The sequence below is a fragment of the Lepisma saccharinum genome, chromosome 27, assembly GCF_977018435.1.
Source record: "Lepisma saccharinum chromosome 27, izLepSacc3.1, whole genome shotgun sequence".
NCBI lineage: Eukaryota > Metazoa > Arthropoda > Insecta > Zygentoma > Lepismatidae > Lepisma > Lepisma saccharinum.
Window position 1 is genome coordinate 36757780 of NC_139255.1, and position 15759 is coordinate 36773538.

General features: G+C 36.8%; 1 protein-coding gene across 6 annotated transcripts in view; it reads left to right on the plus strand.

Annotated features, from left to right (window-relative positions):
* mxt (Eukaryotic translation initiation factor mextil) overlaps positions 1–15759 on the plus strand; it is a 53498-nt gene that overhangs the window by 8504 nt on the left and 29235 nt on the right. For 3 of the 6 annotated variants that reach the window (XM_083113058.1, XM_083113061.1, XM_083113062.1), the window contains 6 exons: positions 1357–1523; positions 4972–5212; positions 6989–7060; positions 12409–12469; positions 14152–14297; positions 14696–14823. In XM_083113058.1, coding sequence (XP_082969184.1) covers positions 1357–1523; positions 4972–5212; positions 6989–7060; positions 12409–12469; positions 14152–14297; positions 14696–14823 — 815 coding nt within the window. The remainder of the gene's footprint in view (positions 1–1356; positions 1524–4971; positions 5213–6988; positions 7061–12408; positions 12470–14151; positions 14298–14695; positions 14824–15759) is intronic. The other 3 variants (XM_083113059.1, XM_083113063.1, XM_083113060.1) reach the window with 2 other exon arrangements.

Here is a 15759-nt window from a genome sequence, read left to right on the forward strand (position 1 = left end):
TTTAATAATACACACTTAAGTGTAGGCAACCTGTTGTTCTTTTTTTTTTAATTGGTGTTGGCATTTTCCTTAGTTTATTACACTTTTCTGACTACAGACTAATGATAAGGATGGATAACTGTTTGATAAATTTGGTGAATGGGAACACACAATGGAACGCTAGAATATGAGCCTGAGATCAGGAACAAAACACACAATGTGTTGGGCTACAAAGAGGCATGTGCACCTACTGCTCCGATTACATTTGTAATAGACGTATATGCCTGACTAGTGTCATGTGAAATAAAAGTTGAGACATGTCTTAATGTGCATGTTCAATTTTGCCAACTTCCATGCAGGAGAACCAGGATTTTTTCCACCTGTTCAAGCGGCTCCGTCACCCACCCAGCATCGTATAAAGTGGGTACCTGGAGGATACTAGGGGGTTAAAGGCAGCCAGGGACGTGGTGCTGATCACATCATCCCCACCTTTGGCCATGATCAAGAAAGTGTGGGGCCCTAACTCCACGCCCCCTATACGCCTTCATGGCGTGGTGTGAAGCACAGTGGAGCACTTTCCCTTTTGCCATGGTGGAATGGTTAGCACAGCTTACTATGATGCCAGGGTCTTGGGCATGGATGTTCTTCATCATATCATCACTCATCCTTATCAGAAAATAGAGATATAATAAGCCAAATCAAATAAAACAATCTATTTTATGAGTTATTTATTTATCCTTTTTGCTCAGATTCATCTAGAACACTAAGAAAGTGGCACAAAATAATATTAAATATATATTGTAGCAATAGTGTCCATTGTGTGTATTTTATGTACTTTGTCATGTCTTTTGTTTCATGTACAGTAAAACCTCGTTAATTCAGACTTTGCTTAATCCGGACAGGCAAAAAAAGCAGCAGAATGCAAGGTTTTAATTGTGGCTAGAAGTCAACAAGAGAACTTTCCAAAGCAAAGACAGTCAACCACAGATGAAATTCTGTTTCCCGCAGACTTTGTAGTGTACTGTATTGTGTATTTAGGCCTATGCCCTCCAAATACACCATAATAAATGTGATTTGTTGCTATAATCGGAGTTTTAATGCACTTTCTACTGTTCTTTTAGGTTATTTCAGTTAATCCGGACTTTCCTTAAACTTATCCCCCCCCCCAATTAGTCGGGATTAATGAGGTTTTGCTGTAGTTTCAAAATGGAATGTTAATGTTACTTTGCTGTTCATGCTGGGTTATAAAATATTCAGGAGAACAATTACTTTTGCTCTGTTGCGTAGCTGGTTTGCTTTCTCTGCTTTGATTATGCTTATTTTGCACACCTTAGCATATTGCCTTCATGTATGTTCATTGTTTTACATCCTTTGCAGATCAGCTAGATAGAGCATTTGTCAGTTTTCGTAATGGGTGTCGAGATGAACGACTTGATCTCTTGTCTCGAATGCAGCTACTAGAGATTATTGAGTTACGAGCAATGCAATGGCAGAATAATGAAAATGTTACATCATACTATAAGCAGAAATTCAATCAGACTGAGGTAGGTTTATATGGAAACCTACAGTGACTAATGAGAACTGTGAAAAATAATATTTTGCAACTACTATTTGTATACTGCCTGATAATATTTACTGATTTTTAGTGACTGTTATGGCTTTTGCCTAGTGTGTGGTGTGAGAAATAAAATTAGATCATGCTGTCACAGAAAATCAGTGTTTCATGTGTTTATCTTAGAGGGAATTTGTGGTGGTGGTGGCATTTTGTAGACTTCAGTGTTTTGTGTGCATTTAGTGTAGATGGAGGGGAGATAATCTTTAACCAGTTAATATTGTGGTGATTGAATTTATTTTGTCTTGCAATTGATGTGCTCTTGTATGTACTATTTTGAATGCATGGTAAAGTATGGCATTCCTTGTAAGTATCCATGTTACCATAGTGTTCATTTTATGAACTTTGATTTGTATACCGGGGTGTTCAGAAAAAAGTACACACATTATAAAAGCATGTCATACATGCCAAACACGGCTGTCATTCGAGGGCCAAAAAAACATTCTGAAGTGGTATTGAAAGTTCACCTGATTTGCCCCCCTAGATTTTTACTTGTGGGGGACCGTCAAGAAAGTAGTGTACAGTAAGAAGCCACGGTCACTAGTGGACCTACGCCATGAAATTGAAATGGCTTTTGAAGCAATCCCTGTGGCTATTCTGGAAGATGTCATCTGGAATGTACAGCATCGTGTGCAAAGGTGTTTGCAGGCTGGCTGGTGGTTTGCAGTTTGAGCACTTATTGTAATTGCACGCAGAAACTGTGTGTAACTTTTCCCTTTGTATTGTAATACTCACAATAATATCAGCTTTCCCTTTTAAAGTGTGTATACATTTTTTTGAACACCCTGTATATACGAGGTGCATCCAGAAAGTAAGTTTCCCTATTTTTTTCCCGTGAAAGTAAACATAATGAGCCATGTAAATTGCGCATGTGCAGCAGAGCTAATCATATGCCAGGCGGACAGATCCCGCCCGGTGCCAGTAGCGAGGCAGCAGTGGTCCGAAGTGGAAGCTCGTATTCCTTCTCCCGCCGCATGCAAGGTTCGGTCGGTGATAAAGTTGGTGGTGTCGGTGCGTTGCTGGTGTCGGAAGTTTTCGGAAGGTCGTCTAAGTGTCCATGATGAAGAGCGCAGTGGGCGTCCGTCCCTCATCACTGATGATCTGGTTGAGCTGGTGCGGCAGCGCATCGTAGAGAACCGTCGCTTCACGATTACAGAGTTGAGTAGCCTTTTTCCGCAGATATCGCGATCCGTGTTGCATGAGATTGTCACGCAGCGCCTGCTGTTCAAAAAATTGTGTACCAGGTGGGTGCTGAAATACCTGACACCCAAACACAAAATGAAACGTTCAGGACCAGCACTGACATTCATGCAATGGTACCATGATGACGGCAATGATTTCCTCGACAGGATCGTCACGGGCGATGAGACGTGGATTTCACACTTCACCCCGGAAACCAAGCAGCAGTCAATGCATTGGCGGCATAGTGGATCTCTGGTCAAGAAGAAATTCAAACAGACGCACAGCAGCTGTTTTGACGGAATTTGGCTGGGAGATGTTTGATCATCCACCTTACAGTCCTGATCTGGCTCCCAGCGATTTTCACGTTTTCTTGCACCTCAAGAAATTCCTGTCCTCCGGTGAGCATTTTGGCAACGACGAAGAGCTGAAGACGTCTGTCACACGCTGGTTCCATTGTTCCATTCATAGGCGGCAGAGTTCTACGACAGTGGGATCCAAAAGTTGATACCACGATTTGACAAGTGTCTCAATTCTGGTGGTTGCTATGTTGAAAAATAGCTGAACCTTTGCTGTACCTGTTGCCAATAAATGGTTTCCTGAAACTGTGTTGTTGTTTTTTTTTTAAAAAAAATAGGGAAACTTACTTTCTGGATGCACCTCGTATATAGGAACACAGTGTTCCTTCTGTGATATACTAATCACAAAATATACTCAATTTTATGTCCATTTCAGGTATTTAGTAAACCTGTTTATATTGTTTAAATGTATTTATGTGTACTGAAGTGCCTATTTTTGCAGTCCCAGCTTTAACATGTTGAATGCAAATTAGAAAAGATTATAATGTAGTCATAGGCCAATTGCCTTTGTTACTTGATTCTGCTTAGAACTAGCTGAAATATATTGTATAGTGACATCAGGTTTTTGTAGTGGGGGGTATGTGAAGAAATATAAGCTAGAGTAAAGTTTGGAACCACTGGCTGTCCCTGCCCTGATTAGCTAGGGTCAGTGAATGAATTTGGGAAGTAAAGTTATTTGCAAAGTCACTAATCCCCTTGCTGGATTGTGGCCCCTGGCCTTTTGCTTCAGTTAGCGGTGTTGAATTATAAACTGCCACCTTGAAGTGGGTTCCTGCTGAAGCTTGCTGAGGCACTGACAGAGGCAGTGGTGAAATCTGAGAGTTAATCTCAGGGGTGTTGGACTTCAGCAGGGCTAAGTAAGTTCTCTCTATCCTGGCACTGGTTTTGTGAATTCTTCATCTTGCCGGTTGAACTGCTTGAAGCCTCTCGATATACTGCTACCTCATAATCAAGGGGCTTGGTCCAATCATGATTAGCCTGTCTGTGCATAAAGTGGATACTACCGCCACTCAATGTGACATGGTCCCTTTTTTCCTGCTGTTATTATAACCATCCAAATTGTTCACTTGTCCTGGACTTCAACAGGAACATCTGGGAATTCTGCTCCAAAATGCCTTCTAACCTCCCCCACAAGAATTCTTAATGATGTAAGAGTCTTACGTAAAAAATGCATTGTTTTAAATTGTACATATAGTGTGGCATTATTAGACTGCAGATAAGCACCAGTAACATGAACACTAAAGTAAACCTTCTAAAACACTAACACCTTATCACTTCACACACACTTGCAACCTGGACACCAGCTATGTGGGTGCTAAAGCAGTGGCGTGTCCAGTGCCAATGTCAGCGTACAGCTGTCGGTCTGAATGCCGGCAGATGTGCTCTCACTGCCCAGCATGCTTGACTGAAAAGCACTGAATAACAATACCATGTAACTTGCCAAAACACGATTGATTTCAGTGACTCACTGCCATCATTTGCAGAAGGCTGTTGATTGACATTCTGTCCGTTCTACAATAACATTAAATACATCAATGTGTATTCATCCTCATCATTGCAATTAACTGTGGAGATAGGAGAACCACATAAAATAACAAAAATTGAAAAGTTTTGATAAAAGAAATTTCCTTGGGGAGGCAAAATGGTTTAGATATTGCTTTAAACTGTAAGTTCAGTTGAGTGAATGAAGGATTTTTCAACAGGTCTCTTACATTGCATTTTGTTTTTGATAGGGATCTTGTCCTCTATATTTTGTGATGGGTGCAAATATCAACTGTACTGACGTGCGTACAATTTTAAAATACTTAATTTGGTCAAGTAATATTACTTTCCTCTTCACAGCAGTTGGAACACTCGTCTGCACCTGAAACACCTCAGATAATGAGTGGTATGACAACACCTGTTTCGGTTACTGGATTTTCATTTGGCACTACTACACCCCCTGCAACACCCGTGCAGCAGAATCTCCTCTCACCAGGTGAGGTCATTAAGTCATCCGGAAAATATGCCAAGCCGACAAAAATTCCAGGCAAGAATTATTACAAGGATGAAGTGGTAATTCGGAACTCAGACTCAGGAAAAGGTGAGTTTTTGTTCAGATATGTAACTGTAGAAAATGTTTCTTAATGTTTAAAATATTCTTTAGCAATTTTGTAAGCTATGCAGGTCATTTTTTGGATGTGTTTTTGATGTGGACCTTAAAAATAGATTCCATTGAGTCTTATTGAATTGGCTCAAAAAATTGCAATGAATTCAGATACTTAAGAGGGTGCTAAGTTTAGATATAATTGCAAGAAATTGAACAGATTTCTAACAAAAATTGCATGGCAATAATAAATGCCAGGCATCCACATATTTATGTAAACAAATTGAAAGGTAGATATTTTTTTTCAGTCAGCATTTCATGAGAGCCATGTTACTCCCACAGAAGAGAACTGGTTATTTTGATTAATTGTCTGAAAGTTAGATCATGAGGAAAGCATGGTGGCAACTGCACAATTACTCTGTGTTTAGAAATATATATTTTATCCAGCTTTTAGGCAGAGTGGGTAACATAGCATTCTATGAAGCCAGAAATCCCAAATTCAAGTCCACTAAAGTATGGATGTATCATTGAGCTCATCCCACTATCCATTTTGTTAGTCCTCATCATATCGTTCAACATTAGAGGCAGGAAAATAACCAAACTAGAAAGAGAGAAAACATATATTTTACATTCATGCCTTTATATTCACAAGATCTCGAACAAATTTACATACTTGCTACTTGCACATTTAGTTATGGACTACCATTTACAGAACTATTATAGTGTTGGCATGATATACTACAGAATGTATTATCATTCTCATCTGATAAGGAAAATAGTACATTAGATTTATACATAGCCACCATTTTTGTGTGAACATTTGTTCTACAACAACAACAACAACAACAAAACACAACCTGGCAGAGAAGAGAGTTGTGTGAAACCACTCCAGTCCAGATCTGCAGTCTGAAATCTTCAACCATCGAGATATTGTTTTAGTAGCCTGAACAAACAAAAGTCACAGAGACCAGGTCCAAAGCTGTGGACAAGAGTATTCCATTCCTGTGAAAATATAAGTGACGAACTTGTAGTCTTCCTGTGTATAACAATTCTGGTGTCGCAAATAAAGTCCATCCACCTGTCCTTATCTGATAAATATCTGTTATTTTGCTCCCTTTATAAGCAAGAAATGAACCTTACTTGACATTCCTATGTTTAACCACGTTCCAAGCAGTCCAACTCGGCGACTATGCACAGTGCTGCTGCATTCTCGTACCTGTTCGAGGCAGTGGACCTCAATCAGTGTTACACATAAACTTGGATATCAAATGTCATTATTACAATTTTTATGGTCCTTGTAGCCCAAGCTGTTCGGCTCAAGTGCTGACGTGTCGACCTTTGTGGCAGAGTACTTAGCACAGCATGCTACCATGGCAGGGATCTCCCAGGTTCATATCCAAGTCTGGTAATATGTGTTCTTCGTGATTGTACCTTCATCAATTTCATTATATCATCGCTTATCTTTGTGATTAGCCAAAGGCGGCAGAAAAGTGAAGTAAAATGAACCAAATCAATAGAGTGCTAATATTTTTGTCCATCGTCTGTTCCATCTAGTAAGCTACATTAAAATTCAAAATACATACGTCTCCCTTTTTTTTAAAAAAAAAAAAACTATCATGTGTGTACTTTCTTCGATGCTGCCAATAAATCCATCGCAGTAGTAACATGATAATTTATTTTATTGATAGTTAAGCTTTGTATCATCAGAATACAGGTTTAGAACTTAGTATATACCATGAATCTTTAATTTTTGTTTTGTATGTTGTGCTTCAGTGATGGGGATCAAAGGGAGAAGGGTTCATATGATTGAAGAGCTGAGTGAGACCATCATATCTTTTCAAAGAGGTAGGAAATACCAAGTACATGTGTGCCTAGCATGCGTTGCCTTCTTAAGTAACGCCACTTGACTGCAAGTCAAGCCCTCAGCATGCATCTTGGAAGCATGGCAGGAGACATTAATCTTTTACACTCACTTTCCGATCCTTCTGCTTGCTACTGAAAAAAAAAAAAAGATTCAACAAAATGTGCCTGCAGATAACTGAGTGGGAACGGAAACTCTGAAAATAGATCTTAGAACATCTAGAATGAAGTGTATGGTTTCGTTAGTGAATATCTACTTCATTCTGAATTAATAATGCATGTGTTTCAATACCTAATTAATCACTATTTTGTTTAAAAGTTGCTTCTCTGTTCTCCCCGTGCCTTCCATAATATCTAATATCAATTTTATTCAATAAACGGTATGTGAATAAACACATTTTCCTTTAGTACTATCCATTTATGTTATATAACAACAGTTTATGTTTTTAGAATGTGTTGAATAACTGAATTAACAAAACAAACCACATTTGTATGAAATTTCTTTAAAAATTTTGAATTGGATTAAGAACACACTACATAGATTTTGTAGGCATGACAGATATATAGATTTCAAATTATCCAGTTTGTATTTGACAGCAAGACGATAATCCTGAGTAATAGGATAAAATTAATGTTCAGATGAATTGTATGTGTGTTAACCAGATATAAGTGATGAATGTGTAACTTAAAAAAAATTCTAGGGCTGTCTTGATACCAATTTGAACCAATACCAATGACAAATACTGGTTTCCACAATGCTAATGTTTGAGAGTTGCAACAAACTAATGTTGTTCAGAATTTATTAATATTCAAATTTAAGTTATATAACATCAACTTCTCAGAGTTTTGCTTTCAAAGTATTACATAAATATTAATAGAATTCTCATTTAATCATAGAATAATGATGCGAATTAAATGGAAATTCAAAATTTTATATAATGTTGTGAATAATTAGAATCCACAACACAGAATTTTTGTGGACCCAGTGACTCCAGAAAATGGCAAGTAATTAAATTTGAACAAATACATCCCAATACCAATATTATCGGCTCAGTTCCTCCCCCCAAAAAAAGAGAGAGAGAGAGAGAGAGAGAGAGAGAAAATTAAAATAAAAACCCATGACTGCAACTTCACTATTTGTAGGTACAGAAATTTGCTCCATAAAATTCATAGATCAGTGACGGCGCCAGCCTGAAATAAGTGGGGGGCTAAAGATTTCAGGGTCAAATTCTCGGGGCTAACTTATACCAGCTTAAAGGTATTTACGTAAAACTTTCCTACGGTATATTTTTACCCGTGAGATATTTTACAGTTAGATCCAAAGATAAATCACTGCATTTTGTTCCATCACACACAAAAGTACTTTTAGGCACTGTTCTTTCATGTCAAGTAAAATGCAATAATTCTATTGTTGTCTCTTCCAAAGCCATTTTTGAGTGGAGTAATATCACAGACTTACTAATTACTATTCATATGGACAGTTCAAAATACGTCATAAAAGCTATGGATAAACATATATAAAAATAACACTGAGTACTTTTTCTCTTTTTTTTGGCTAAAATGAGAAAATGAACCACATCAAGAAATATGATAAGATACTTATATTTTCATGAGAAGATACAACCTTGTTTAAATCCAAAGGTTTTGCAAGCTCTTTCTCAAAGAGACAATAGATAGAGCACTCAACCTCTTGTTACCAATTGAAGATAACACCTGATTTGCTGCAAACAGCCGTTGATGGGGGTATCTATGCACATTTCAGTAACACAAAGTTTGTAAAGTTCGTAAGAAAAGTTGCACTACCTTAAAAAGTATGCATGAAATGAACACCACCACCCTGGAATATAAAATGTGTTATTTACTCTCCTGTCTTGATGAAATATCTTACGTTTTCTTGTTCAAGGACTGAAATTCAGAACAGGGCTAAAAATGGGGACGATACGAGAAATACTGTCAACATAGGAGGTGCCACTCTCAAGGAACAAACATATTTTCACTATAAATTCACCTCCATTAGGAGACAAATATATTGACATAAAAGCAATTAATAGAGTTGCAACCCTTGAACCGAGCATTTTGATTAGTGGAAATAACTGCTGAAGATTATAATTTTCTTTAGAATATATTATGCTTAAATACTGATCCGAATTGGATCAAAGATTGATTCTCCTGCACAGATACCACTATGACGGTACTGCAGAAATTGCTTTCTAACCTCAAAAATTATAATTAATTAAGATGTAGGACTAAGACTGCGAACAATAAAATTGCCCAAGCATGCTGATATTCGCACCGTATTGCAATGATAAGTTGATTAGATTTGTATTAAGGTCCACAATATGCAGAGAGAGCTACAGTTTCTAGTGAAATCCCAACCGAACCACATAATGAAATGTTATACCTCGACCGGGGATGGAAGCCAGGACCCCTTGATATCAGGTTTGCGGCTAGGAGCCCAATTTTAATGTTAGCATTTAAGAATCAGGTAGTTTGTGTACTCTTTGATTCTTTATTATTGTATTTGTCCCTCTCGAAAATTTGTAAGAATAGATATAATGACAAAACCAATGAGAGAACATCGCTAACACTCGTGCCGGTACTCCAATGAGAAACTAACAAACAGAAAAGAAACATAACGCTTCTTTAAATTTTGAACGTCGTCCTACTTATTCATATAAAATTCATTTGTCAGACCTGCTAGACCTATTCAGAAACTGTATATGGCAACAACCAAAGGACAATCTCACAGTCACTGAATACATTCACCTACCAGACAGGCACCAGATTTCGTATCAAGTTTGGCGACTCGATTGGCCAATTACTTAGTATCAAATGAATCATCAGTGGCCACTGTTATCCAGGTATATCTGCAGATGTTCTCCCCCTATTTAATTTTACCACACATCATAAGGTAACCTTACGATCTAACCAAACTAGAAAATGTATTTGAACATTGAACTTGTCCCAATGGAAGTTTTATAATGGAAAATGTAAACTTCTACTTTTTGAGTTTTCGATTGAAATTCATCTACCATATTACAAAAATCTAGGGGGGGCTGAAACCATTTTTGAAGCCCCCCCCCTGTAGCGCCGTCCCTGTCATAGATTAATGTATCCAATACCAAGGATATTAAAATTATTGTCATTTTCTTTTAAAAAAGTCATATTTACATTTTTTCATGCAAAACTACGAGAAATTCAGCATTTGATATCCCTGCATTAGTGGCTGTGGCATTTACCGAACTTCTTAGCAGTGGGTACTTGGGAGAGGGAGCTGGAGTGTGGTGCTGTTCACACCACTTTCTCAATTATTTGGGTCAAGATTACATGAAGAGGTATCTCAACTTGCCCATGAAAGAAAATAAATTTTGATTTAAAAAAAAGGCTACTCTATCCTATAATAATGTATGGAAATATGTAAACTAATATGCATGTTGCTTGGCTTTGTCCAATATTTTTACTACATTTGTGGACAATTGAAGTCTATTAAGAGTCGATTACCACTGGAGCTTATCAGTGCTCAAAAGAATTGTGACAGTTGCATAGAAGACTGATAAACTAACAAACCTGTTTTTGTATTATCACGTAGACATTAAATAATACTTTACCTTAACTGATCCTTTTATAGAAAAGGCTTATCGTAAATGTGTACCCAAAATTCATCACAGGCTATTCAAATATAATTTTTTTTTTGTTGACTTTTTCAGAAGAGAACTCCAACTGATAGTCTTTAGTGGTAATCATATTGGGAACCAATTTCTTATTGGTCCATCTCGTATAAAGGAAAGAAGGAACGCAAAACTGATCTATGAAATTGTATGAAATATGAAGTTCAAACTTTAGAACTGATGATTGTAAAGAAATTAACAAAAGTAGTGCAATGGAAATATATTAGTGGTTATGAATACATCCACTTCATTTTTCTATGTACGAGGCGTATATTTTAAGTAAGTACTGTTTTGATATGTACAAAAAACAAGTAAACTTTTTGTGACAATTTTATTGTTACATGAAAGACCACACTTTTATCTACTTTTCCACATAATTGCCACAAATATTAAGGCACTTATCATATCGAACAAGCTTTTGTATTCCGTCGTCATAGATGTTTGCCGCCTTAGTTGACAGCCACTGCAACACGGCTATCGTGGCTATTGAGGCTATCGTCGTCATCGTGGCGCTGTCCTCCGAGATGCTTCTTCAGTTGCAGAAACACGTGGTAGTCACTAGGCGCTAGATCGGGGCTGTATGTAGGATGATCAAATTGTTCCCAGCCAAATGATGCGATGAGATCTTGACAAGAAAAGTCAAGGCGCTACCTAAACATTTGCTTTTGTGCGCCTCAGTTAATATTTTTGGTACCCATCGTGAGCACAATTTTCGATAGTTTAAGCGTTCGGTATCAATTTCGTAGATAACACTTCTTGAAACTTCAGGGAATTCCTCTGATAACCAAGAAATCGTGAAGCGTCTGTTCTCTTTCACTTTTTCGTTGACTTTCTGCACCAAATCGACAGTGATCGTTGAGGGTCGCCCACTCCGTTCCTCGTCATGAACATCCTTTTGGCCATCTTCGAAAGCTCTTACCCATTTGTGTACCATTCCATCACTCATAATGTTTTGTCCGTACACTTCACAAAACTGACGGTGAATTTCAACTGTTTCACGCCTTTAGCACTAAGAAAGCGAATAACAGCGCGTATTTCACAATCGGCGAAGGCATTTTAAATAATCAAAAGCAAATGTATACATGATCGATTGTTGCCGCAATTGCGTCTGTGGCTTGCCAACAGACGTAGGTAGACAGTGCGCATGCACGGGACACCCGACAGCAGCGCTGCAACGGCGGAATTTCAAAACTGTACTTACTTTTAAAATACGCCTCGTAGTTACCTTATTTTCCAAGCAATTTTGTAATCAGGAAATAAACTTTTATGTACCCTTTGTTCAAAATTTCAAAATGAAGTGAGATAGTTGACAGTAAAATACTTGAAGAAATTTTTAGATTTCACTGAACTGTCTGTTATACATATTCAATATATATATATATATATATATATATATATATATATATATATATATATATATAAGAAATATAGTTTCAAACAAATATTTTATGATTCTTAAGTTCTAAGAAATTGAAATATTTGAGGTTTCAATAACATGTAAGATATATGTTTTGATGACATGTTTTGATTTATTTTCTTAAATTATGACCTGCCACCATTTATCTATTTTTATTTGTATACAATGACAGATATATGTCATAAAACAAATATATTTACATAACTATAACTGAAAGTACAATGTTTTTATATGCATCTTCATTGCAGTGAATCCAGGAGCTAAGGAACGACTTGTGCAGATCACAGGGCCAAGTGAGGAGAAAATAAAGTAAGTTTTGTGTTGCAGTTATTTATACATTGCTGGTTTGTAATCCTAACAGTTATGAAGAAATTGGTATTGGTGACAATATGTGCACAAAGTAAAAAAAAATTGAAATATTTACATGAAATTGTTGGTAAGATCATCAAGTGGCAGCATGTAAGAAGCCATGAAAAATTTGTTTTTACTAATGAAATTTGTTTATATTTTGGCTTTAGAAGAAAATGTGTAAACCTTAGGTCAGATACACAGGCTAAAGTCCTCAACTTACAGGCTTAATACAGCACAGTTGCATATAACTTTTTGTCTTGTACCTCTATGTCCTAAGGTGTAAATCAAAAACCCTGAGACCTTCTGTAAACAAACGGTCTCACCGATTCGATGTATCACTCCGCGTCAGCTGATTCATGACCGCAATCATCTGCTGTTACACTCATAGTTCGCCGCACTTATTCATTTTATATAAGAGCCTCTGAATGTGAGAACCCGCTCTCAAAACATCAGACGAATATGCAGCCGCATACATTGTTACCCTCCCGGTCATTCTCTCTTTCATAACCCTTAAAACTGCAGACACTGACACACCACTGCACTGGGATACCAACTTAACCACTTCATTTACTGGTTTCTCAGGATACCACTGACAGAACGTTACATAAATATTGAGTAGAATCTGTTTCTCACCCCTTTTCAAAGGCTGTCCTTGCTGGTGTTTTGAAAACAAGCTCGGAGAACACGGAAAACGTCTCGCACGCATAGAATTCGGCATGTTATTTTTCTAAGGATAAGTCAGGCAATATTAATAAGTTGCACTACTTCCTTGCTGTTCACATGATTATTTTTAGAAAATAACCAATGTTATAAAATATCATTATGTACACAAATCTCTAAGCTCATTGAAAGTTACAATGCATATTACTACAAAATGTTCACACTTATCTTGCCTTGCCATGTCACCAAGTTATTTTACGAAGTGCACTATATTTGGCGGAACAAAAATCGTTATTAGGATGCTTGTCAAAGTTTCCAACCGCAATAAATTTACGAAATTTCTTTGTCTAGTTTTGATCATCATCATCAATATATTTATTGAACTTACAGCATTGCTTATGGCTGTTTATGCCCAGTATATATTTTATTTACATATCATACAATTTACATAAAATCTACAAACAAATTTCAAATACACTCCTATCTATATCATCCTTAGAAATATACATTACCATGTTATATCATTTTGTCTAAAAAAATGCAAGTAAAATATATTCAATTCGCATGCAAGAAAGAAGCCAAATTTATGGGAAATGATTACTGGTGCAAAGAGTTAACCATAAAGGTGAAACAATAAGTAAAAAAAAGAAAGAGCATTGGGTTTAAAGTGAGACGTCATTTGCGGCAGCGTATCCCATACTACAAATTGGCCATTGTTTTACCTTACGTAATGAATCCTGTAACAACGCTGGGTTTTCGTGTGGATTATTTTACTTCTATGAGTTTGCAATGCTTTCTGCATGCAGGTGGTTTTGTTTACAGAAGGTCTCCGGGTTTGTGATTTGACAAATAGTGCAAGATTGCCTATTTCCACTCCAACCAAATGTAGTTAGTTTTTTAGTCTATAATCCTGAATTCAAGCTTCTTAAAAGATCACAAGACAACTTTTGGTTGTAATTTTTGCTTCTTGTATGTTGTAGTCATGCAAAGCAGCTCATTGAAGAAACGATTCGTCGAAACGCCTCTCCGATCCGACCAGAGCAGTCAGAGAAGGAGCTGATGGGAGGGTCCAGCTCCAGCCTCAACAGCAGTGCCTCTGATGAGAGTAATCGCTTCAACGTAACAGGTAGGAATCACAAAAGTAGCAATCCTGTTTAACATTAATTGGATGTATTTACAGTGGAACTCCGATTTTACGTTCCCTGCTTTTATATTTTCCTCGATTGCACATTTTATCACATTTTAAGTTATTTTCAGCATGGCCTCTTAATAACGTAAAATCGAGGTTCCACTGTGTTTGTTATGGATTAACCCACATGAATGAGGCTTACAGATTGGTAAACAAACCATATTATTCATGATGCATGTAGTAAACATGGTTTAAAATTACTTACATGAAATTAAGAAATTTCATACTCAATGCGGAAGTGCGAAATTTCTAAATTTCACATATGTAAAAGCCATATTACTCTGAAGAAGACCCATTCTTGTTGATTCGATCATTAAGTGTTTCTTGTATTTCAGGTGGAAGAAGAAGCATTCTGATGCACAGCCTCTCTACAAACGATGCTAACATAGGGGAATACAAGTACACTGTTACAGTTGGGAACGAAGCTCTCAAGATCACAGGAACCAATCTGGACCTCGTAAGAGTAAGTTACCTGTATAATGCTTTTTGAAATAAAACACTTCATGAAATAGCTTATGACTCACGAAGGTATTGATTGATTTTGAAGAAATATATATATTTTTTTCTAATTAAAAATTTCATCAAAGGAGACATTTGTGAATGAATTAAGGAAAGTAGTATTTGCATTACTTTATATTAGGGATGGGACCGATTAATTGGTATTCTATCGGTGTCAGCCGATATAGGCATATTGGTGTATCGTTTTATTGGTAAAATTACCGATTATTTTACCGATCCGATATATCGATAAATATCTGATAATTTAGTGCAAAATTCTGCCATTTTGTTGTAATTTTTATGGATAATCTCAATGTCCTACTTCCTAAAAAAGTAATTGACGAAATATTCAACGTCTTTTCCACTGCAGTCACCTCGAAACACACATTTGTGAAGGAGATCAGTGAACATTTCTGGTTCTTCAAGTACCATATCGAATTTTAATCGGTATCGGCAAAAAATTCATATCGGCCCATTCCTACTTTATATTGGGTTGGTGAATTCCAAATGTCTGTTTTCACGACACACGGGGTAACACTAATGAAGGCTCAAAGAAATCGATTTCTGATGCCACAACCTTGTTAGAGAGATGTGATCATTCATCACACCTTCCCCCCTCTCTTTTTTTATTAGCATAAACAAACACAAAATGTGAGGTTTCAAACTGATGTTCATTGTGGGAGTTATTAAAAGTGCCAGGTACATTTTGTTAATATATTTGGTCAAAATAGCAACAAAATCAAGTTCAAAATGTGAAAGAAACTCTTAAACTCAATACTATCGTTAATTCATTGACACGGCTCTTTCTGCAATTATGATTATTCAATACCAGTGTGCATAGCTATTTACCTTAATTTAAATTGCTGATAAAAGGCCAAGTGTATTAGCTTCATAGCAATAA